We start from the raw sequence: 24,003 nt of genomic DNA, 5'->3' as shown, positions 1-24,003 counted from the left end.
CTGTCCATCTTTACTCTTAGCCAAACGACCCAAACTCTTCAATAGTTTCTTTGCATTTGTAAACAGATATTTCCAAAAACCCTCCTCTAGTTGGAGTGTTCATTTTATTCCAGAAGGTTGCAAAATTAAATGTATAATGTTATAATCTTAAATAATTCACAAAACTTAATTTGCCATTTTAAAAACTTTTACAAACTTCAACCCAAACAATGCCAGGCCAGTTTTTTTTCTGTTTGTAGTCCTTATTTAAAGACTTACAGGCTGTGTTCTTTGATGCTGGATAAGATTTATTAGCGTTTTCATGCATTTGCTTCTTGTTTTTTTCCATTATTTGCATTTGACCGTGTGAAATCATGTTTTATCTTGTTAGCCAGAGGTGTTGGAACAGATGCACAGCCTTAAGGAGCTGTGGCTGGATAACAACTCCCTACAGTCTATACCTGGGGTGAGACAACTTTCATGTTTTGCAGCAAAATCGGAGCATGGGAGTAGAAATGACCTTAACTTGTTCGTCTGCTCTCCTGCAGTCTATAGGGAAGCTTCGCCAGTTGCGGTACTTGGATTTGGCTAAGAATCGCATTGAGACGTTGGATAGTGACGTCTCTGGCTGTGAGGCCTTAGAAGATCTGCTGCTGTCCTCCAACATGCTGCAGCACCTGCCGGACTCTATAGGTACTTAAAATCAAGCTGTTTATTATTCACACTAGTTCCTAAAAAAGTGCTGTTGGTCTTCTTGTATCATTTTCTGCCAGTCTGCTACAAATCTGCATATAATTATCTAAAAGAAATGTAAGTGATAATTTATGTAAATGATTATATTAAAGGGGCCATACATTTCTTTTAACTGTGCATCATGTTATAATACTGTTAGCTCATCAAAAACATGCCTGGAGGGTTTCTTTGATTCTTTCATGCATGTTTGAGAAATCCTTTAGTCTCCATGGCAACCATTCAGCTGTGCAAAACGCCTGCGTGGAATTAGCTCCGCCTTCGAGATGCAGCTCCTCCCCCAATCATCTCCGTCAGACTAGCCAGCAGCAAGTAGCTAACACCTGGTGGAACTGAAACTCTGCTGATCTCATTATAGTGAAACGTTGGTAAAAACGTAGTTAAAGGGTTAATAGAGGAGCCATGTTGTGATGACTTTCTGAAGGCGGAGTTTTTAAAGAGACAGGCGCAATTTTAAGGTGTAAAATATCAAAGTAATATATCTTTTAAGTCATTGATCTATGTAGCTTTTTTTAACAACTGAAGTTAAAATAGTTACTTGATTGTGCTGTAAAATGGCACAATGTGCCTGGAAAACACATAATACTGCCTCTTTACAGCAAAAGGGATGAAAGTTTTTAGTTGCGTAGGTTTCGTATTACCCATGTGGAAATTTGCACCAATGTTTTTGCATGTGTTGCAGGAATGCTAAAGAAGCTGACCACTCTAAAGGTAGATGACAACCAGCTGACCTCACTGCCTCACACCATTGGGAGGTAAGAAACCAAAACAAATCTGACTCTTCAGCTGAAGTTACATTAGCTTGCAGCAGCATTCATACTCCACTGAACGTTTTCACATTTTACCATCACAAACTTCAACCTTTTTAGTGATATTTGAAATAATGGAAGGACACAAAGTAGCACACATTTGTATACTGTAAAAACCAAAATTATTCTGATTTAGATGACGAGCTATTAATTTGAGCAAAATGAATCTTATGATTTGAAGTAAAGCTAGCATTTTGAAATAGCCCAGCCAAAGTTTCAACTCCAATTGAGAAACATTAGGGTTATGGCAAAGAAGTCTTCTAACATGCTTTTTATCAAATATGGATTATTGAAATATCATTGAAAACATACAAAAATAGATTTTTCTTTGATTGTTGTTTACCTTCAATTTTTTATTAAATGTCAAAAAAAGGAACCGATGTTGATGTTTCAATAAAAATACTTTTAAATGAATAATTTTGTGCTTTATTCAGTTCATCCAGACTTACTTCTTCAGTATTATTAAACTACCAGTCCTTTTAATGCCTCTGAACCAACTTTATATATATATAAAATGAGGTTTTCTTTTTAGTTTTTTATGGCAAAATGGCTCAAACTTTTAAAGGTTGCATGTGAACGATTAAACTGTTTATTTGAGAGCAATTGCTTGGACTCAGTTTTATTTTTTGGAATCACAGTAAAAGAGGCTAAATACACCACCATAAGCACAAATCCCACTAAAAGAAGTTTAACTTCTGATGTGACAAAATGTGAAAAGGTTTACGGATTATGAACATCTTAATAGTATTCTTTGTTTTGTTGTACTTTAAAACCTCCTTCAGCCAACTTTCAGTAGTTTATGGGGGTTTGTAGGTGGGTCGTTAATCTTGTTTATTGCTGTGTTGTAACGCTGGCTGATGATTGGTGGGGGGGGGTCTGTGTGTTGTGTTTGCTGCCGTGCTGTGGCGTTAGTCCGAAGCCAAAGCAAGGGTGAGTAACATGAGCCTTCTGGATCCAAGGGTTTGTTCAGAGACAGATGTTCAGCTGTGCTGCAGATACAGTGAATCAAAGCTTTGCTACCACATGCTGCCAATGTGGGGAACGTTTCATGTCCGAAACAATTACATGCAAACATAAAAAAAGATTCTCTCCTTACCTAATCTGTAAGGTTTTGATTTACTCTCTAGAAATTGTTTATGTGCTTCAATACAATTACTGAAAAACACGAAATGAAAAAGGTTGCATGTAAAGTTACTGCAGTGATATGGATGTACTGATAAAACAAAATCTTACCAGTTTTTTTTTTATCTAGTTTTTAATGGTAAAAGCAATTTTATTTATATAGCACATTTTTAGCAACAAGGCAATACAAAGTGCTTTACGGGAATTAAAAGGAAATACAAACAAAATAACAAACCAAAGGAAAGACCAAAGCAGAAAAAACTAATAATGTTGATCCAAAGTATATAAACTAGATACTTCTAGTGTAAATTATATTAGAAATTAGCCAAAACTAACTTACCAGTAACTTTTCAACAAGATATAAGACCTTATTTAATTCAATAATCCTTTATTTTCGATTAAAAACTACAAGTACCACTGGCAGAATATTTCACAATCGACGGGCCCGGCACCGTTACTTAGCAACCCCAGCCAAGCCCAGCCCGTCACCTAGCAACCGAGTTGTAGTTCCACTGGAAGACTTTCACTTTTAAGAAGATAGTTTTTCCGTAATTGTAACAGAAATAATCTGTCAGTGAAACTAGTAGTTTTTCATCAACATTAATGAAACAGGCTCTCATATCTTGATGAAATGTTACAAGTTATTTTACCCAGTATTTTTGGTTTCTAGTGTAAATATCTTACTACACGTGAAATAAGACAAAACCAACTCATAAGTAACTTTTCAGCAAGACGTATGATCTTATTTTAAGTAAATGGTTCCTAAATATTAATAATTAAGCACTAGTTCCACTTGCACATTATTTCACTGACATTTTTCTCATGTTATAATTAAAATAATCCGGGAACTAGAACGTTTCGTCAATTTTTAGGAATTGTACTAGAAACTAGGCCAAAAATAATTGGTAAGATCTTTTGTTTTTGCAGTGTAGTTTTTATTTGTGTTTTTTTAAGCTCAAAATGAAGGTTAAGCAACATTAAATGTATTACTTTCTTTAAAGAGATTTGAGACACAATGATGAAATATGTGGAATGATTCCTGTAAGTCATTTTAATCCGTTTTTTGTTCGTTTTTTTGTTGTTGTTGATTTTAATAGATTTATTGACTTGTGGAAAGAATCATTCAGTTCTTTCCTTGAATTTTAGAGTTAAACTGAGTGACTGCAGAGAATCAATTAAACTATATTTCTAAGCTTAACGACTTTGCAAGATCTGTATCTGAACACTCTGAAAGCTTTCTGCTTCATGAACAAGTCCCAAGTTGTAGTCTTGATAAGTAGTTCTGTAGATTAATTACTTCCCTTTAAAGCTCCTTATTGTTTCGTACCCGTTGTTTGAAGTGTTTCTTACCCCTGATGAATATGATCCCTTTATTCTGTGTCGTTTTTTAGATTTTTGAATAAGCTACCACATAAGTTTTATTAATTGTTGTACAGTTTGCTTCATACAGTGTGGACTTTTATTTCATTTTTTTACTTCCTTAAAGAGCCTTAAAAATCAGCTTTGAACCACAGATGTCATCTTTTAAAGCCAAGTAAAATAGATTTAAAAACCTTCTCTGGTTGTAAAAATGAAATTGTCTCAATGCTGGGTAGATTGAATGTTTCTGCTGAGGAATTTAATCAAATACTGGGAAAAACCCAGGCCAGGATTAAAACCCAGAACCTTTTTTCTGCAAGACAAGAGTCTTACTAACTGCACTTACCATGCAGACTTTCACATTTGTAAGCAAAGTTGTGAAATTATTATTTGGTTTTTACTTTGGACTGCACTGGAGACAAAGTAGTTACCCTTGTAATTTATTCCTAAAGAAAAATTGCTGCCGCTTCCCGAAAATTACTATTTTTCACATGCAAAATTCTTGTTTGTTTTAATTTCATAGCTTTTACATTTTTAGTTTAACATTTTCTATTTTGGGCTATTTTTCATGTGCAAAAATCTGATAATTTTGATAACTTTAAATTGGGGGGGGATTAGAAATATAACTTAATATTGATGAAAAAATACACGTTCCATTGGCAGATTATTTCTGTTGCACTTATAACATGGGAAAAATATCTTGCTATAAGTGAAAGAATCTTCCAGTGGAACTAGAACCGGGTTGCTAGGTAACCCACTGGGCTTGGCTGGGGTTGCTAGGTAACGGCCCCAGTAGTACTTTTCAATCAAATATAAGGGATTATTGAATTAAAAAAGCTCCTAAATCTTTTTGTGGATAATATTGATGTGCTTAAAGAACTGTGAATAACTTGGTGGTACTTTATTGTGATTTTGAACCTCAGTTCAATTAATGCAAAAAATTTATATATATATATATATAAACCTGATTCTCAATTATCTTAAATTAAGTTATGATTTTTTTTTTGTTGCTTATTTTCACTGAAAATAAATCTGCGTCTTGAACTTTACTCCCAACCAGATAGTGACTTCATTTGAAAAGTTAAAGGAAACAAAACAGAAAATTTGGATCTAAAGAATGACATCTTACTTAGCTGAACCTTTCTCTGAAGGTTATAATTGTAACCACAATAGGAAACATAAATGCTATTCACTATAAGCTAACCTTGCCTTGCACCTCTCCTCTTGTTTCCTCCCATCTCATCTGCTCCCCTTCAGACAGCATGGTAGTCCAGATGGTCCCGTCTGTTGGGAATAATAATAGCAGACTAATGTAATGTTAACAGTGGCAGTACGTGAATGTAAAATTGTTGTCTCATTAGCATTAGCATGCTGTTACCTCGGTGTCAGGCCAGAGAATACACATAAAGGGGAGTCTGGTTTTCTGCAGTAGAGAAGCTGGGATCTATAAAAATATAAAAATATTGTTGACATACTTTTCTAGGTGATTAATTTCAAGCCTTCATCTTTAATTTTAATCATAATTTAATAAAGACTGAAGCTAGCCATCACTTGGTATTGAAATGCAGATCCAAATTCAAATTGACAAAAGTTTTAAAAAAGTTTGTTTAGATTTTTAAAACAAACATATACACACTTTCTTTGCATACTGGTGAGTTTTTATTTACTCAAATAAGAGTAGAACTATGTCAGCATATTTTTGCTAAAAGTAAAAAGTAACCATCCAAGAAATTACTCAAGTAAGACTAAAAAAGTATTTGGTAAAAAGTCTATTCAAGTACTGAGTAACTGATCAATCATTTCATATTTATAAAATGACATAATCAGATGGATCAAAATAAGAAGTTATGTGGAAATTTTGGTATTTTAAGGACCGAAATGACAATTATTCATATAAGTAACAGAAACTGACAAAATCAGGCAAATTATTTTTTTTCCAAATCAATTTTTCTCAATAAAAAAACTTAGAAAACTTTTTTAAAAACTCCAGGTGTGTATCTGTTTCTAGTGATTTTTTTGGTTTAAACATGTTTTTTTTTAATTCAGTGGGTAGAAAATCCAGAAATTTTACTCAAGTAAGAGTAGAAATGCTTCATAATAAAATTACCCAAGTAAGAATAAAAAGTACAGCATTCGGAAAATACTCCTAAAACTATTTTTTTCAAAACATAATTGAGTAAAGATAGATAGTTACTACCCAACTCTCCTTGTGAGTTTCTATTATAATAAAGCAGAATTTTACAGGAGGCTTAATGCTGATCTTTGATTAGATATTAAAATGATTTTGTTTCTCGTTTCAGTCTTAAAATTAATTTCCATTTGTAGAGAGGAATAAGGTTTTAAAACTGCCACAGACATACTGCATCTTTCAGAATGACGTTTTTCCTTTTTCTGTCGTGTTCTCTCTTGGTTTTCTTCAGCCTATCTCTGTTGGAGGAATTGGACTGCAGCTGTAATGAGTTGGAGTCGTTGCCTCCCACCGTCGGCTACCTGCACAGCTTGAGAACTTTTGCTGCAGATGAGAACTTCCTCACACAGCTGCCGCGGGAGGTGAGCTAATTCACGGCCCGCTTTAACATCGACATAATGCAGAACTCAGGTTAAACAACATATACGATTTTAGTGTAATCAAAAAATAATTGGAAATATTTAAAGGGAACCGACTTTGCAAACATCACATTTTGGACATTTTTGTACTTAACACTTGGGTCTCTATTGCTTCTGAAAACGGTTAATGTAAAAATTAATTCATGTTTTTTGTCTGAAAATTGAGGTGATTTCTGAATGCAGTTGGTTGCAATGGGTTTACATTCATTTATTCTTGAATATAAATGGATGCTGCACATATTTATACATTTGTATTTGCAAAAACCTCTGCACCACTTTGTGTAGCTCTAACGTGCAAAATCACTATGCATACAAAAGTAATCCTTTGTCACTTAAACAAAAAATGGAGCAAACTTTTCATTTGTTCTGATAATGTGTGTGGGGGTGTGTGTGTGTGTGTGTGAACTTGTGTTAGATCGGTAACTGCAAGAACGTGACGGTGATGTCACTTCGGTCCAACAAGCTGGAGTTTCTGCCTGACGAAATCGGACAGATGACCAAACTGCGCGTGCTCAACCTCAGCGACAACAGGTACCGGCGTGAGCGCGTCGTCACGAGGCAAAACTTTCTCAATGGCAGCTCCACTGCTTTCCTTCTCACTGCTGAGGCTGCCTTTGGTTGCCGTGGGAACCGGCGAGCGTGTTGCATGCTCTGCAGGCTGTTCAGTGCGTGGGAACACGAAACATCTCTATTCTTTCCCGCTCCCTCCTCCCCTCATTCTTTCTCTTTCTTTCTTCTTCGTAGGTTAAAGAATCTACCGTTTACCTTCACCAAGCTGAAGGATCTGGCAGCTCTGTGGCTCTCAGACAATCAGGTATCTGTCCTTTACCCTGCAGGAGAACACACCGGCGAACCCATAAGGACCCCCCACATGTTATTGCTTACATCCGGAAAATTTGCACAACGCTGGAGAGCAAAAAGACAATTATATCTCATGCCATTCATAACCGCGCTGCCGCGGCAGAACAATTCCATTAACTAAATGTAGCCTGGACGTGTAGGTTTTATTCATTTCGTGCTACGCGCCACAGTAAACAGAGAAATAAAGCAGAAAAAACGCTAAAGAACAACTCAAAAATACCTTTTTTCTCGCTACACGCAGACTCGTTGCCATAGCAACTGACAGCACTTTATGTTTCACTCAAACATTTCCCACACATAGAACAGGACATTCGGTCCGTTACAGTTTCATAATACTTATTTTGCGGTTACTACTAAGTGATCACTGTGATATTAGATTAGCTACTCTTGCTATAAGCTAAGCTAACAGAGGTGGCTGATTAGCTAATTTAAACACCTGCTCTGCTGATGATCTGTCAGAGGTGGTGTTTAGGTCACCTTTTTTTAATTTGTAGCTGAACCAAAACACACTGAATTCCACATCACATCTACATGTTAAAGTTATCAAAGTCAAGCTAGCATAGCTGACCTACTTTCTTCTCCGTTGCTATTTTCTTATTTAAAACTTTTTCCTGACCTTGTTATCAAGTTATTATAGTGTTGACAATTAGCAGCAAAGCACTGCTTCCCTTTTTCTTTTATATATCAGACGTGCATTTAAGTACTTAACCGCTGAAACCTATGCTAGTCATCATCAGCTAGCAACTTTTTGCTTTCTAGCAGAGAGTTAGGGGCGGGATCTTGTGCGCTTGGCTGCAAGGGGTCCATATGAAACACCTCAAACCAATTGCGCTAGAAACTAAAATAAGTTGTGATGTTTCTATTAAATAAGAAGCACAATTAAAAATCACACACGAATAAGTTTATTCAAGTTGTTAAAAATATTTTGTGCCATCAACCTCCAACTTCTTCCTGATGTCTTCTTCTTTGTGATTTGTGACAGCAGCAACATCTGGTTCTTGATAAGTGATTCATGTGATGCAAAACAAGTGTTTTGCAAAATAAGCCAATTTCAATAGTCAAATATTCTAATGTCAAAACTTTTTATCAAAAAGCAAAAAGGTTTCTTTCAAAATTGCCGTGTTTCCATTAAGCAAATTAATTTTTTTAATGTTAAATTGCGCAATTATAAGGTCAGTAGACACAAACAACAATTTAATATTATAAAATTGCACTATGTATTCTACAAAATACCATTTTTAGACTTGATTTTTTTGCAATCTTTACTTCACCTAATTCTCTTGTAAGATAAACTTTGTTTGTTAAATGGAAGTGCCGTGTTGATTTATTTCTTTACCTTTAAATCCTAATTTAGTTCCAAGCTACATTGCGATGCTTCAGAATATTGTAATACTTTTAGAGTTTTTATCAAATGCTATAAATTATAATAAAAGTCTCTGTTAAAGTCAAAAGCACATTTAAATTTCAAATGTTGATGAAATGTCAAGGCAGACATATATTTCCATTTTTAAAATTGATACTAATGTATTCATATGCTTCCACAAATTTCAATTAAGACATTATTAGCATATTACATATATTACTGATCATGCACAGTAAGGTTTCATTAAAGGGCTACTGGTTATTTTTGGTGTCAGTGATATTTATCATATTAGTGTTCACAAAATATTAATGACAAATTCAATAAAATTAATTTGTAATCTAAAAGTGACCCAAGATTTGGTCCAGCTTGTTTCCTCTAACTGTAAAAAGTGAGTGGAGAAATGAGAGTTTGACCGTTTGTTTCTGTTTTTCAGTCCAAAGCTTTGATCCCGCTGCAGACGGAAGCCCACCCTGAAACCAAACAGAAAGTTTTGACCAACTACATGTTTCCACAACAGCCCAGGCATGATGAAGGTAGAAAATATCTGTTTTTATGTCGCGTAAAGTTTGAATGTTGTCAAGGAAAGCTCACGCAATATTTTTGGTTTGAACAACATCACTGGGTGATCTTGAAATATTGATTGATTTTTCTCCAAATCTTTTAAAAAATATTCAACTGAAACAGCAAAACTTAAAGTTACCAGTGGAATTAAGATGTTGAAGCATCCACAGTACTAGTTATGTTATATCCTTGTACTTGCTGCTGTAAATATCCTTTACTTATGTCTTTACATTGTATATCAATGAATTATGTTAAGACTTTTTTGGATGGTTTTCAGCATCAATGCTCATGTAATTCCCTTCAGGTTCACAAATCATTGTTTTTTAAAAATTGCTTCACAAATATTATAAAGTGTGCGAGTAACAAATAGCTGCTGCTGCTGCTCTCAAAACGCTGAAATCATAATTATCCCTATAGTTACACAGATGACTTAATATTTTCCCAGATGACCTCTCCAAGGAATTTAGGTTTAGTTTTTGAAGCAGTTTTAGAACCAATGATGACTGATGTCAGCAAGTGAAAACTAACACAAAACTAAACTAGAAGTAACTTTTTAGCAAAATACTGGAGCATGTTTTAGGTAAATAATTCCTTAATAGTTAAACTGGCAGATTATTTCACTTATAAAAATCTTTATTTTGTTGTTAAAATGGGAAATGCTTCTTAGATTATTACATTTTAGATTATTATTTTCAGTTTGAGATTTTTTTTTATGTGCTTCAATATGCCATAAATTTAACAAAATTATCATAGCTAAAGCTTCATCTCAAATAAGGGTCTTGGATATTTGTTAACATGATTCTGTTTCATAATGCTGAAGCAATATTATTTCAAAGCACCCCTTAATGTTTACATATATATATATATATATATATATATATATATATATATATATATATATATATATATATATATATATATATATATATATATACATAATTATTATTATTATATACTGGATTTTTATAGCAATACAACATGATTATTTCACTTGTAACAAAACATTTTTCCCATGTTAAAAGTGAAATAATCTGTAGTAAGTGCTTTTACTCTTTTTCAATACTAAGAAATGGACTTAAAACAAGATCCTTTATATTGCTAAAAAGTTACTTCTAAGCATTTTTTATCTTTTTTCAAGTGTACTAAGATATTTAGACTTGAAACTAGATTTTGTGTTTTTGCAGTTTAACATGAGGTAAAATTTGGGATCCCTGACAGTTTATCTCTGTAAAATTTGCCCTCCTATCTATTAAATGCTCCTGTGTTTCTCTGTATTTTTACAGATTACCAGTCGGATAGCGACAGCTTTAATCCTACACTGTGGGAAGAGCAAAGACAGCAGAGGATGACTGTGGCCTTTGACTTTGAGGACAAGAAGGACGAGGAAGACAACTCTGGGAAGGTCAAGGTCAGCTTTTTATTTTTCTGATTCTGTTCATTTCTCTCTGTGAATATTTTGTCATACAATTTTTAGCTGTCTAATAATAACTAGCATGATTAAAACACTGCTGAATGAATCTTAAAAAGAAAATGAACAGTGTTTAATTTAAAGCACGGGTTTCCAAAGGGAGGCCCGGGGGCCACTTGTGGCCCCTGGACTGATTTTCTGCGGCCCCCAACTGCATTTAAAAAATGACACAAATTTGGCCTGTAAATGTAGATGGATGCTTTTAATTTGTAATCAGGGTAAAAATTACTAACAAAATTTTCTTATGCAAGAAAATGTAAAGTACAACACAAAGTATTCATGTTTTATAACGAAGTTTTAACAAAAGGTAAAACCAAGTTTATCCAGAGACATTTACTGAAAAGCTGCACCCAAATCAGCTTTTATTCTCTCTTAAACTTTGGCTGAATATAGCAAAATTTTTGAAAGAAAGTGACCCAAATCCTGTTCTTATACTGAAAAAAAATGTATCAATCAAACCCAAAAGAAACTGAAAACTAGACGTTTTTCTTTTAATACAGCAAATACGTAAAATCTGCTACAGCGTATTAGGGCCGTTGTGACAGTAACCTAAGAAATTCTCTACAAAAACAAGGACATTTGCTGGAAAAAATTACAGTTTTAGATATTTAAAAATTTCTACAACAAAACTTTTTTTAAAAATGTCTGAATTTCAAATGTCAAAAATGTTCTTTTGAAGAATCTCCAGAAGCTCTCTCTCTAGAATATTTCTGAGATTAATAACAAAATTTCTGACATTTTGGCAAATGTACTCCTTTTCTTATATCTACAAAGACCCTAATACACCATTGGAAAATCCCTTTCAAGTTTTGGATCTACAATAAAAATCCGACTGCTTTTATTGTCTTGATTTTACTTTAGCGTTTTTTTTTGGCTACTTTTGAATCTACAATTTTGGACAGAAAGTTTGGACCACCCTGATTTAATGGTTTCTGTTGGCTTCAGGTGGAGATAAACCTGAAGCGCTACCCAACGCCGTACCCTGAGGATCTGAAGAACATGGTCAAATCAGTGCAGAGTCTTGTGGGTAAAAGCATGCATCCAGGACATGGGCACCAGCATCAGCTGAGCTCAGGCACTGCCACCTCAGCAGGAACCAACATGGAGCATGCACACCTCAGCAAAGAGCAGTACGAGCCTCCGTGGCCCCTGCCCCCAAAAGAGGTAAGAAAGAAGCAGAAAACTGTAGAAACTTCCTCAAAATTTCATGTCTTAATCTGAATTTTACATTGTTTTTACAAAATTTATTTATTTAAACATTACTGGTGAATCACAGGCAGAGAATTCACTATATTGCCTAAAATATTCAGAATTTTATTTTTTAAACTCATGGTATAAGGCAGATAATCTCTGAAAAATTTTAGCTCTTCTGCTTCTCCCAGTGCTAACTAGAAACAACCAATCAGAGCCCGTAGGCGGGGCTTAGCGCTGTTAGTCATGCTCATGTCCTCCCCCCTAGTTGGCATGGCCACCATTAATAAATCAATAAATTTATATGTATAGCCCATTTCAGCAGCAGGGTGGTTCAAGGTGCTTTACGTTATAGAAATACAGAATTACACATTTATAAAGAAAACACCTTCAACCTTCATTTTGATGTGTGTCATCACCAAAAGAAACTGTTTATTTTATAGCAGCGTGTTCATGGAGATGGTTGACAGCGCTAAGACCCTCCTCCTGGCTCTGATTGGTTGTTTTTGACCGGGAGCGGTGCATTTCTTCAGACAGCAACAGCAGCTCAGGGAGGAAGTGGAGAAGTTCGATCTTTGCACAGATTGTCTGACTCATATTATACTGTCATTTGTGACAGTTTTCACAAATATGTAAAAGAAAATCATATTTTTATAAAAAAGATGAATATCGCGTTGTCTCTCTGTTTGCTGCTTTAATTGTTCGGTGAACGCTTTCCATAAGGTTTAGACGTTTATTTGTGAGGTCAGACACTGATGTAGTCTCATTGCAAATGTGTTTGTCAGGTTTAGATGTTGCCATGGAAACTGTTACAGCACCTGAATTAGAACCTCTGACTTCATGATGTTGATGAAAAAATGAAACGTGTTTGACCACAGCGTGTCTTAACCTCTTGCTTTGCTCAGTTGATGCAGGTGTTTGATTCATTTGACGGACGAAATGAAACTGTTTGCCAGGTGACCGACAGAGAGATGCAGGACTTCTCTCAGTCTCAGCTAATGGATCAAGGACCAATGCATAATTCTGGCATCGACATCCCCAAGAGGAAGGACAAGGAGGACTTGACAGAAAGTTCGGAGGTACAAAACTGACGCTGCTCGCTCGTAAAAACAGTAGTTAAGTGTTTACTGTGGGGTTGTTCTGTTTTTCTTGATATTGTTTAATACAAAATTCATGCAGTCATTGAAGGGATAAAACATGTTATTATTGAAATGAATGTCCAAGAATAAAAACATGTTGATGGGTTATGATGCTTTGCTGATTATTTGAAAAAATATATATATTTATTGACACCACCCTCCATATTTATTGCATCCCTGATGTATGCAAAACTTTAAAACATATTTCCCTTTACTGCTGTTGCATAAAAATCTCATCTTTATTTAGTGTGGAAATCCCCTGTTAGTAATTGATTTAGGCAAAAAAGCATTGGCAAATTTAGAGGCTTCAGATTCGGATTAGCTTAATTTTTGGTAAATTTAGATTGCAAAAAAAGCAGCAAATATAAAACGCGGTTTTACAAACCAATAATTTACTAAAAAAGGAATAGGCTTGTCCTATAAATCTTTAATTTCTTTGCATTTTATGTTCTGAGTATGTATGAAGTCTTGTCACCCTTTAAATATAACATAATACAGGTATTTTTGTCTCAGCTGCTGGTCTGACTGTATGATCCTTTGTAAAATACTGTGGGAAGAAGTACTGAACAGAAACTGTTCATCAAAAGTACTTAGTGAGATTTTGTGTTTTTGCAGTGCAGAGATGCTAGGTGTAATAAATTAGAAAAAATAATAATTGTGGTATTTAATTTTGTGCTGAATAAATGCACTTAAGTTAAAGCTGGTATTCTAACTCTTTCAAAGTGAAATAATGGTTCATTATTTTTTTTGTTCCTTTTGCACGTCTGAACTGGGCGTATTCAGACATGCGTTACAGTGACTGAGTTTCTTTATCCTTGATCAGGACTCGATGGGCGGCTCTCCTAATGACATCCGTATCTCCGATATGAGGCCAACGCTGGTGGAGCCACCAATGTACAAACCAAAGGTGGTGCTGCTGGGGAAGGATAAGAAAGGTACTGCATCATGCAGGGATGCAATCACAAAGCTGCAAATGATCACTTGATGGTTTTGCCTTTAGGAACTGTGAGGCATGATGCAATGGTGTCCATCAATTAGTCACAATGTGAGGCAGATTAACTGTAACACATTACAGAGAGAGAGATTCAATGAACCTCTAATAGCACCTCTCCGTCTGGTATAAGCAGTGTTTTGTTTGCCCTATTTTAATTGACTTACCCTTAAGGCATTTCTTTCATCTGAAGGAAACAAAGCTAATTTTAGCTTGTAAAAAAAAAGAATCAGCCAGCTCAAAATTATTTATTTAGAGCTTTAATCGCTTCTTCCAAGGAAGAGTTCGTTTCTCGTTCTCTGGTACAAACAATAGCTTCATCAGAGCTCTTTAATGTGAGCTCTACAGGGAATAAAAAAACCCAGACAGCTCATCTGCTTTGCTTCATATTTGATTTCTGTGTCTATCTACAGCGGTTCAGTCAGTGAAAAAATAAGGAAAGTCTTAATTTATTCAAATTTACAGCTGTGAAAACATTCCTTAAGAGGGACGATTGATGATAAATTTACATACTTCCATTTGCGTTTTTACTGCTTCTGAAAACCGCTGTAACAGTTAAGAAAAGCCGTTTTTTGGCAATAAGTTAATGTTTTTTGGTGTCTGAATAATGCGCTGTTTCAAAAACTTCCGGTATTAGCAGGCACCTCCCCTCACCTAGCAACCCAGCCTGTTACCTAGCAACCCAGCAAAGCCTAGCCCGTCACCTAGCAACCAAAGAACTGAGACTAAAATCTCAGTGTGTAAGAATTATTTTGTTAAAAAATGTAGTGAACATTAGGCCGATCATAATCTGTTCAGGGAAGCAAAATAGGTCACCTGTAAATATCTGAAATAGTTTATTTTTAGCTCAGAGGCGAGCAGAGCATCGGAAAACTGCACTCAAGTAAGAGCAGCAATTCTTCAACTTATTTCTTAAAAGTAAGAAGTATCCAAAATTACTCAAGTAAAAAGTAAAAAAGTATTTGTGAGTACAAAGTAACTCATTAAATTATCAATCATTTAATTTTTTTAAATTACATCATCCAAAATATAAAGTTAGGTGGAAATTTTGGTTTAACACAAACTGCAGGTCTGTGTCTGGTGTTTTTTTTTTTTTTTTTGGTTAAAACATTTTTGTTTTTCATTCAGTGGATAGAAAATCCAGTAATTTCACTCAAGTCACAGTAGCGATACTTCATAGAAAATTAACCAAATAAAAGTAAAAAGTACAGCACAGTAAAAATACTCTTAAAAGTACATTTTTTCAAAAAGGTCCCTCAAGTAAATGTAACTAGTTACTACCCAACTCTGCTTGAGCCTAAAATCAAACAGTAAAAACTACGAAAATGTGACTTTCAGCAGCACAAAGCTATTTATTCTGTTATTAGAAGCATTGTAAGACATTTTAGAAAGAGACATTTGTTCTTCTGTGTCCCCGTCCAGAGTCGACAGACGAGGAGGTCGATAAGCTCCACTGTCTGAACCACAGCGGCTCCTCGGCCACCTACTCCGACTACTCACCCTCACAGGGCTCCTCGGGCTCCTCCAATCCATCCGCCAACACACACTCACACACACACCCTCATGCGCACGCACACACTCCTGCCCTGCCCGCCCCCAGTAAGGACCAGGCCCCTCAAACACACTGGACCAACAGGTAAATACACCGGCTTCATGTTCCACGGCAAAAACAAAACATCTTATGGAGTATTTTTTGTCTCGTTACTAGAGACGAAACATCTTGGTTCACTTGAAATAAGACAAAAATAACTCAAGTGTATTTTTGAGTTAGTACTTGCTAAATATTGATGATAAAATACTATCTCCACTGGCTGATTATTTCACTTCTACATGAGGAAAATGTCTTGTTAGAAGCAGTGGCGTTGCAAGATCTATTTTATGGGGGCTCGAGCCCCTTAAGGTCCCCCTTGAATAATTTGGTGGGGATTTTTGTTGCTGCTATAATTTTTTGTTTGCCATCAAATTTAATATAATGTTGCCAGAATATCAGTTTAAAATGTCATTTCTAAATTAAGTATGATCATAAATCTGTCAGTTTCCCTTTACTTTATATTAAAATAGTCTGGAAAATATACAGTAGCTGCACTTACTTAGAAGGTGAACAACATTTGCATGTTGGTAACATTTGCTTGGAAATCATTTTATCATATTGATTAACTGTTTATAATCATATTTCATAACATTTTTAGAGGCTTCTGTTACTCTGAATACTATTTTAAAAGTAGGAAAGCAACTTGTTTGTCTTTGTTGCTGTTTGAGAAATGTTGTCCTCGCCCGTTTATGTCCTGGGGTCTAAGCCCCCCTGGTGTTCAAAACCTAGTGACACTCCTGATTATAAGTGAAATAATTTGCCATTTTCATTAATATTAAAGAAATATTTACTTAAAACAAGCTCATATATTTTGCCAAAAAGTCACTTGTAAGTTAGTTTTGTCTTATTTCAAGTGTTTTAAAGTATTTCCTCTAAACTTGACTGATACTTGGTAAAATTGTGTGTTTTGCAGTGTATATTCTCATCAAACATCTCATCTATTATCTCCTGCAGTTTTCTACATCTCTTGCATATCTCACCCATCTATCAACTCGCTCCATCTTTTCTCTTCTCCCTCCATCTTTGTTAAAAGATGTTTGCTCGCGAAGGTCAGAGAGTCTTGTTAAGATGCTGCAGATTGCCGTTCAGTTTGTTCTTTCTCTGGTTTGAAGAGGCTTCCTGTGTGGGCTTCACTGTTTGGAGGCGCATTGCTTTTTGCACAGAGACATGAAAAGAACCAATTAAAGAGGCATGGTTCCTCTGCGGAGGTTGTTGCACATTAATGATAGAAGCTGACGTATGTGGAACTGAGAATCGCATTAAAAATTTATGTCAAAACGTGTTTTGAATCTGGTTTTTGTCTCGCAGTAATGAACAGCAGTAAAAAAAAATGTATCTTAGATCGCAAGCCAAATCTCTTACAAATGTAACCTCAGATGTGATGCTTAGTTTTTATTAAAGTCAGACTGTGTATTACTAACAAATAATTTCAATATTTTCAATAAATGTGTTTACCTGAGATTAAATCTTGTAAAAAGGTTTTTTGTAATATCTGTTTGTTAAATATATCAGGTAGCAGTTATAGTTAAAATATATAATAGAAATTCTTCAAATTTTTAAGTGAAAGTCATCAACAAATAGAAAAAGAGAAGGTGTGTCCTTCCTTTATGCTTTTACAGAATGTTTTGTGCTAAAACCTCAAACTTTAGTATTTACGGTTAATCTGCTTGTGTATTTTTAAGGAGGACTGCGAAACTCTGCTTTGAGTCTTCAAAAATAAACATATGCAGATACAAAATGTGTGGAATCCCTGAAAAGTTTTATTTTTGCATCTAATAATCCTCTGCCAGAAATCAGATTTTTCTGGTGCTTGACCTTGAAAAGCTCCTGCACTAGAAACATACTTCCTCTTAGTTTCTCCTTCTTTCTATCCCACTTTTACTTTGTAATTTTTTTCAGCATTATATTAGTTATTTCACAAAGTCTGTTCAGATCTCAGTCTGTATGCTACGTTTTTTTTTTCTTTATTTGCCTGCATCCTCATAAAACATATTTGTTTACAAAGATGCAAATGACAGTGAAAAGAGTTTGAAGGCACTTGCATTTGGCATCCATCCTCTTAGAAACATAATTACTCCAAACATGGTTCTTTGCCCAGTTGATGTTTAGGAGGAACATCAGAGATGGAGAGAAAGCTGTCCGGTTCCAAGTGCCAGTGGGTTGGGCTGCACAGCACATGTTCATGATTGCACTGACTGTAGTATGAAACAGTTCAGTTTGTTCTCTTTATAAGTAACTCCTAATATGTTTTATTTATTTTTGTAGACTTGCACAGTCATTCCCAAAGCCTATTGACTCCAAGCCCCTGCTGTCTCAGAGAGAAACCCCTCCATCGGGAACACTGCAGCAACGAGGAGATCGGCGTCCACTCAGCGAGCCTTTTGATTGGTCGGAGGCTCAACACTATGACAACACGGGTTTTGACGCTGAGGAGTCTCAGATGGACCCGACGTCTTCTCATACAAGTCAGGGTAATCCGCCGCTGGGCTCCAAACCCCGCAGCCAGTCGGCTCATGGCCGCCGGCCCCTCCTCAGGCAAGATCGAATCGTAGGGGTTCCCTTGGAGCTGGATACCCAGACGCTCCCCTACCACGGTAACCAGCGCTCCAACCCGGATAACGACCCACAATCCTCTGGACCTTCTTCCCAAAATCCCTGGCAGAATTGGACCAGGACGCCCAGCCCATTGGAGGACAGGACTGCTTTCCCCTCAAAGCTGGACCTGACGCCAACCTCAAGCCCCAATCCTGACCGTAAGGACATGGACTCAAGGTGAGCGAATGGAGATGCTGACAGCTAATAGACTTATAACTAATAAACTAATACTGGTTTAATGGCTTATTAGATTAAAATTAGTTCCAATCGATTATCTGACAACGTCTGCTTAGGCCAGGATTTCTCAAACGTTTTCAAGTTGAGGAAGTCTTAACCTATTTAATAACACTCACTGAACACCTAACTTGAAATTGCCCTGTAATAACACAACATCTTTATATATACAACCTAAAATGAAAATATTAGTCTCTTAACTCACTTATCGTGTTTAAGTCGATGTGACTGGCCACTACCAAACCATGGGCAAGTCGACTTGTTTTGAGTTATTTACAGATTCTGAAAGTGTGGATTTTAATCTTTCCAATAATGTCAAACACATCTAAATAAAAACAGGAGTTGTTCTTTACTACCAAGTGTTGTGTGCATTAGTAACATTTAGGGCTATTTGTAACTTAGAAGCCCTATAAAAGAATTATAGACTTGAGTTGTTTTGGCAGAAACAAAAACTATCTTCTGCACTATTAAGTATAAAAGTGATCCACTCTATCAATTGTTTATCTGTTGTATTATAAGCAAGAAAGGTTTTAAAAATCAAAGAAAATTTCTCACCAACTGAGACCTGAGTCCTACGGTTCACGGCGCAGGAGCGTTCAAAAGAATCAAATCTCTGGTGAACGACACATCAACTCTCTCCCCAGTTCCCCTGTTTTGTTTTTTTTCTGTTTCTGTTATAGTTTCCTGTGTTTTTATTTCCAGACTGGAGCAGGGCTCAGGACCTTTGCCCGGTTCCTGGACGTATCACAACAGCCAAGGGGAGCAGATCAGGAAGGATCAGCTCATCGTCAGCGGGGGAAACAAGGTCACAGTGGTGATGAGTAAAAGCTCCGACCGACTTTCCCCCATGATGAAGGAGACCAGATCCAAGTTTAAGAAGTCCCAGAGCATTGATGAGATCGACATTGGCTCCTATAAAGTCTACAGGTAAATTCAGTACACATATTTAGTCTGTAAGTCAGGAGAGACGTCTAGAGATTCCTACAGTCAGTGATTTGTGTAAGTCTTTGGCCTCCTGATAACGATTTTAGACAATTCTGATTATGTTCATGAATAATATTCAAAACATTTCTTTATAGCCTTCCTACCATTAATTGCAGTTAAAATAATATATTATTATTATTAACAGAGTAAACTTCCCACTGTATGTGTGTGTGTGAGAGAGAAACCCAATTTTCACAAATATCTCCTTTTTGTTTTGAAATTATACTGAATGAAGATAAAGTTGAGTTTCTTTCTGTAGAAAAGATTTCAAACATGATACGTTGGATCTCTGAGTTTCTTATGTTGCCTTGTATTTTCATCTTTCTTCCCAGTATTCCTATGGAAAGCTACAGTTCATCCATTGAGCAGCAGACCAGTTTGGACCGCCCAGAGCTCCCTGGTTCCATGGAGCAGACCAGCATGTCACGGTCTCAGTCTGCCCCCATGTTAGATGATGAGCTGGGCTTCCCAGGACACGGAGGCGGCAACCAGAATCAGTCTGGACAAAATCAAAAACCTGCCATTCCTCACAAGGCCTATCATTTTGACCAGAACTACAACCCCCAGGTCAGAAATGCATATATATTTATATTTAAAAATATGACATTGTGTCTGTATGAGGAAATATAGATACAGGTGTGTTGCATGTTATCATTTACATCCAGAAATTTTGCACATGTGCACAACTCTGGAGGACAAAAAGTTGATTCTTTTACTTGCTGCAATAGAACAACCCAGTTGACAAAATGAAACATGGAGACGTAAATTAATAATTAAATCTTAGTAATTTAGTGCAGTGCGCCACAAAGTGAAAATAACACAGAAAACTCAAAACTGACACTCTGTCGGTTTTACACTATACACAGATCCGTTGCCATAGCAACTGACTGACAACAGCTCCACTAATGTATCAGCACATCAACATTTTACACACGAAGAACATTACATTCATTCGATTACAATTTTATACTTTCCGGCTTGATGTTTATTATTAATAAGTAATCATCTGAACACACAGCAGTGGTTGATTAGCTAATTTAAACACCTGCGCTACTGATAATCTGTCAGAGTTGGTGTGTGGGTTGCCTTTTAAAAAAAAGAAATTAACTGAAGAGAAACACTCCGAATTCTGCAGCACATCTACATGTTAAGATTGTCATAGTCAAGCTAGCATAACTGACTGACTTCTCTCTCTGTCGCTATTTCTTTTTTTTAATTAAAAAAAGTGAAATGTGACACCTTGGAGCTTATCTAGTTACCATATTTTTGGCAATTAGGAGAAAATCACCACCTCTCTTTTTCCTATAGATATCACAATACAGTTAAGATTTAGCTCATAATGTTGACAACTTTACAGCTTAAACCAATGGTAGCCATCATTGCCAAGCAGGTTTTTCCCTCCAGCAGGAAACTGAGGGGTGGGATGACATCACGTTGCAACATAGTTCAAAATTTTTAAGAAATGCAGCATTTTGGGGGTAAATTCAGATAATTCTCAAATACCAAGCTTAGTGTGTCAACAATAATGCCTGAAACCTTTCTACAGACTCATTGATTAACTTTCTACCCAATCAGGTGACCATAGATCGCAGGATCCCTCCTCCATTCCCTAACACACCAGATTATGTAAACCACTCCTCAAAGGCCATGGATTACTTGAGTCAACCGGGAAAGACGCTACCCAAGGAGCTTGTGAGTCCTCGGTATCGCGCGTATCCACCTCTGGAGATGTTTTCATTCCCCCAAGCCCCAATCAACCAGGACGGCCAGTCCAGCCAGCAGCAGCAAACGATCTCAACTCAGCGCTCCAGGCCAGGCTTTCTGAGGAGAGCCGACTCTTTGGTGAGCTCTACTGAGCTTGCCTTGTTTCGCAGAGTTCATGAAGCCCAGCAGGAGGCGCTACAGGAAGCTCAATACAAGCATCAGGTATGAGCCAGTAAAAAAACTAAGAAAATAATGCCTCTTTAAAATTCATTGCATAACATATGCAACATCAGAAATGTGTTTATATTAATCCACACAACACATATTCTGCTATAAATATATGAAAGCAATTACAGTAATCAGAAACAAACCTGTTAATCTTGCTGTATTGAAGTATTTCTTTTGATTGAGTGATAGCAAATTCTTTCTGTTACGTTTTTATGACATTCTAATTATTACAGTTTTCTTTTATACTGTTCATAAAGTGTGCTCTGCAAAAACGCAACATCTTACCAAGTAATTTTGGTCTAGTTTCTAATGCAGACATCATAGTACATTTGAAATAAGACAAACCAAACTTATAACAAGATGTTTCTCCCATTTTATAAGTGAAATAATCTGCCAGTGGATCTAGGGCTTTGTCTACAGTATTAAGGAATTACTGACTTAAAACAAGCTTTTTTTATCTTGCTCAAGAGTTCCTTATAAGTTTTTGTCTTATTTTAAGTGTAGTAAAAATATTTGCACTAGAACCTAAACCAAAAATACTTTGCTAGATTTTGTGTTTTTACAGTGCATTTTGAGAAAATCAAGTCTGTCGTCTTTTAAACCGTATTTCTGACCATTCCACCAAAAATACAATCACCTTTGTTTTTACACTCCTTCATTCCAATAGATTTAAAATACAGCAATAACATAAAATAATTTAAATCAATGTGCACCAAATTAGCAAAATGTACATCTTTTGACAGTTTGTGAAGAATGACAGTGTATGAAGGCCACTGCAGATTAAAAAAATGAAGAAATTTCCAACACAAATCTCAGGAATTTTCTAGAAAAAAACTTGGAAATTTCTGAGCTTGAAAAGTCAAAGATTTGCAAAAAAAAAATTTATTGACTTGAGACAAACCCCTAAATCTTGCTGAAAATGTATTTGTAAGTTAGTTTTGTCTTATTTCAAGTGTACTAATAAACTATAAACTAAACCAAAATTACTTGGTAAGATTTTGTGTTTTTTGCAGTTTGCAGCTGATATATGAAGATTTTCTGTCTTATCAAAAGAGAAACCCATTTACATTTGTGTAAATGGTGCAAAATGTGTATCGATTCTGATAAAAACAAACTAATATAATTTATTTGTTTGGACTCAGATGGACCCGCCTCATTACAGTCGGGCTCTTGCCTACTCGTCCCCCATGGAACATTCTGCCCTCACCAACATGTCTGACAACCAAAATCAGATGATGCACAACAAGAGAAATGGTCGCTACGACGACGACTACACCACTTACCAGGAGCAGAAGAAGCCCATGATTGGTTATCCGACCAAAAGTCTGACTCAACGTCGCCCCCTGTCTGCTAGGAGCTACAGCACCGAAACGTACGGAGCATCTCAGGTAACGCGAAAAAATTTGCTTTAGCTGCGTCTCTTTTCCTTATAAGCTGGGTTTTGAGTTTTTGATTTCATCTATATTTAAATCTGCTTTATATATAATTAGATATGATATATAATTTTTGTTTTAGTTAAAGTGAAAGCAGTTTTTCCATCTACAAAACAAGTTATTGTTTTTCAATGCTTTCTACTGTTTGTATGATTTTCTTTCTCAGCAGGTCACATTTGCTTATCAGTGGAAATTTTCTACTGATAATTATGTGGCTCCTACCTCTCATTATAGCAGTATTATAAAATAAATAATAAATATTGCTTCCTACAAAACATGATAACAAAATCCCATGGAAATAAGACAACTGTAATAAGATACTTTTACAGGAAAATGAAAACACATTTAAACATTTATATTTTTTGAAATATAAATGTTTTAGATTTAGATTTTAAAAAATAGACACAAATTATTAGGATCTTTTTAGAGTTGTACTGTAATAAATCCTAATAACAATATCTGAAGTATTGCAGTAACTATAGATATGTTTATATTTTCTTTATCACATGCATCATTTTAAAGTAATTCACTGTCAACTAATGCAGCTGATCATCTAATGCCCACACATCTGTTTGTTGGATAGCAATACTGTAGATCTTTCTGTTGAGTTTTCAGTAAGTTAGCCTCACCTGTAAATATAAATGATTTAAGTAGTTGGACGGATTCATAAATAGATCAATGTTAGGGTTTCCCCTAGAAAACTTGCTAAGCCCGGTGGTCGGGGTGCCAAGGCGGTCCACCGTGTTTTTGTGTTAAAAGATGTTAAGTAGAGAGGAAATGTAAAAATGTTACTGGGTAATTATATGTTACTGGAAAACATCGCCAGTGAAACGCTATTTAAACCCACAACTAGTCTGAAAAACAACCAATCAAAAAATCCAATTAAAATGAATATCAATTATTTCCACTTCTGTTTGATCCAAATTAAGTCAGCGGCTCCATCAGGCCCCCAGGGCTCCAGGGGCCCCATAAATGCTAATATTTTAACACAGACCACAGATACATAAATGTAACATTTATTTATTGAGATTATC

The 24,003-nt window shown here is 35.7% G+C and overlaps 1 protein-coding gene across 13 annotated transcripts in view; it reads left to right on the top strand.

The window, feature by feature from the left end:
- Positions 1–24,003, top strand: part of lrrc7 (leucine rich repeat containing 7) — a 142,210-nt gene that overhangs the window by 91,029 nt on the left and 27,178 nt on the right. For 8 of the 13 annotated variants that reach the window (XM_023339894.1, XM_023339895.1, XM_023339897.1 and 5 more), the window contains 18 exons: positions 371–445; positions 528–672; positions 1,412–1,484; positions 2,451–2,468; positions 6,440–6,569; positions 7,042–7,157; positions 7,371–7,440; positions 9,284–9,383; positions 10,695–10,819; positions 11,825–12,043; positions 12,976–13,149; positions 14,033–14,144; positions 15,623–15,836; positions 18,057–18,563; positions 19,323–19,547; positions 19,937–20,171; positions 21,180–21,530; positions 22,679–22,924. In XM_023339894.1, coding sequence (XP_023195662.1) covers positions 371–445; positions 528–672; positions 1,412–1,484; positions 2,451–2,468; positions 6,440–6,569; positions 7,042–7,157; positions 7,371–7,440; positions 9,284–9,383; positions 10,695–10,819; positions 11,825–12,043; positions 12,976–13,149; positions 14,033–14,144; positions 15,623–15,836; positions 18,057–18,563; positions 19,323–19,547; positions 19,937–20,171; positions 21,180–21,530; positions 22,679–22,924 — 3,135 coding nt within the window. The remainder of the gene's footprint in view (positions 1–370; positions 446–527; positions 673–1,411; positions 1,485–2,450; positions 2,469–6,439; positions 6,570–7,041; positions 7,158–7,370; positions 7,441–9,283; positions 9,384–10,694; positions 10,820–11,824; positions 12,044–12,975; positions 13,150–14,032; positions 14,145–15,622; positions 15,837–18,056; positions 18,564–19,322; positions 19,548–19,936; positions 20,172–21,179; positions 21,531–22,678; positions 22,925–24,003) is intronic. The other 5 variants (XM_023339900.1, XM_023339899.1, XM_023339890.1 and 2 more) reach the window with 3 other exon arrangements.

This window comes from Xiphophorus maculatus, chromosome 9 (assembly GCF_002775205.1).
Source record: "Xiphophorus maculatus strain JP 163 A chromosome 9, X_maculatus-5.0-male, whole genome shotgun sequence".
Taxonomy (NCBI): Eukaryota; Metazoa; Chordata; class Actinopteri; order Cyprinodontiformes; family Poeciliidae; genus Xiphophorus; species Xiphophorus maculatus.
The sequence above is the reverse complement of the archived record's forward strand: the minus strand, read 5'-3'. Positions and strand labels throughout refer to the sequence as shown.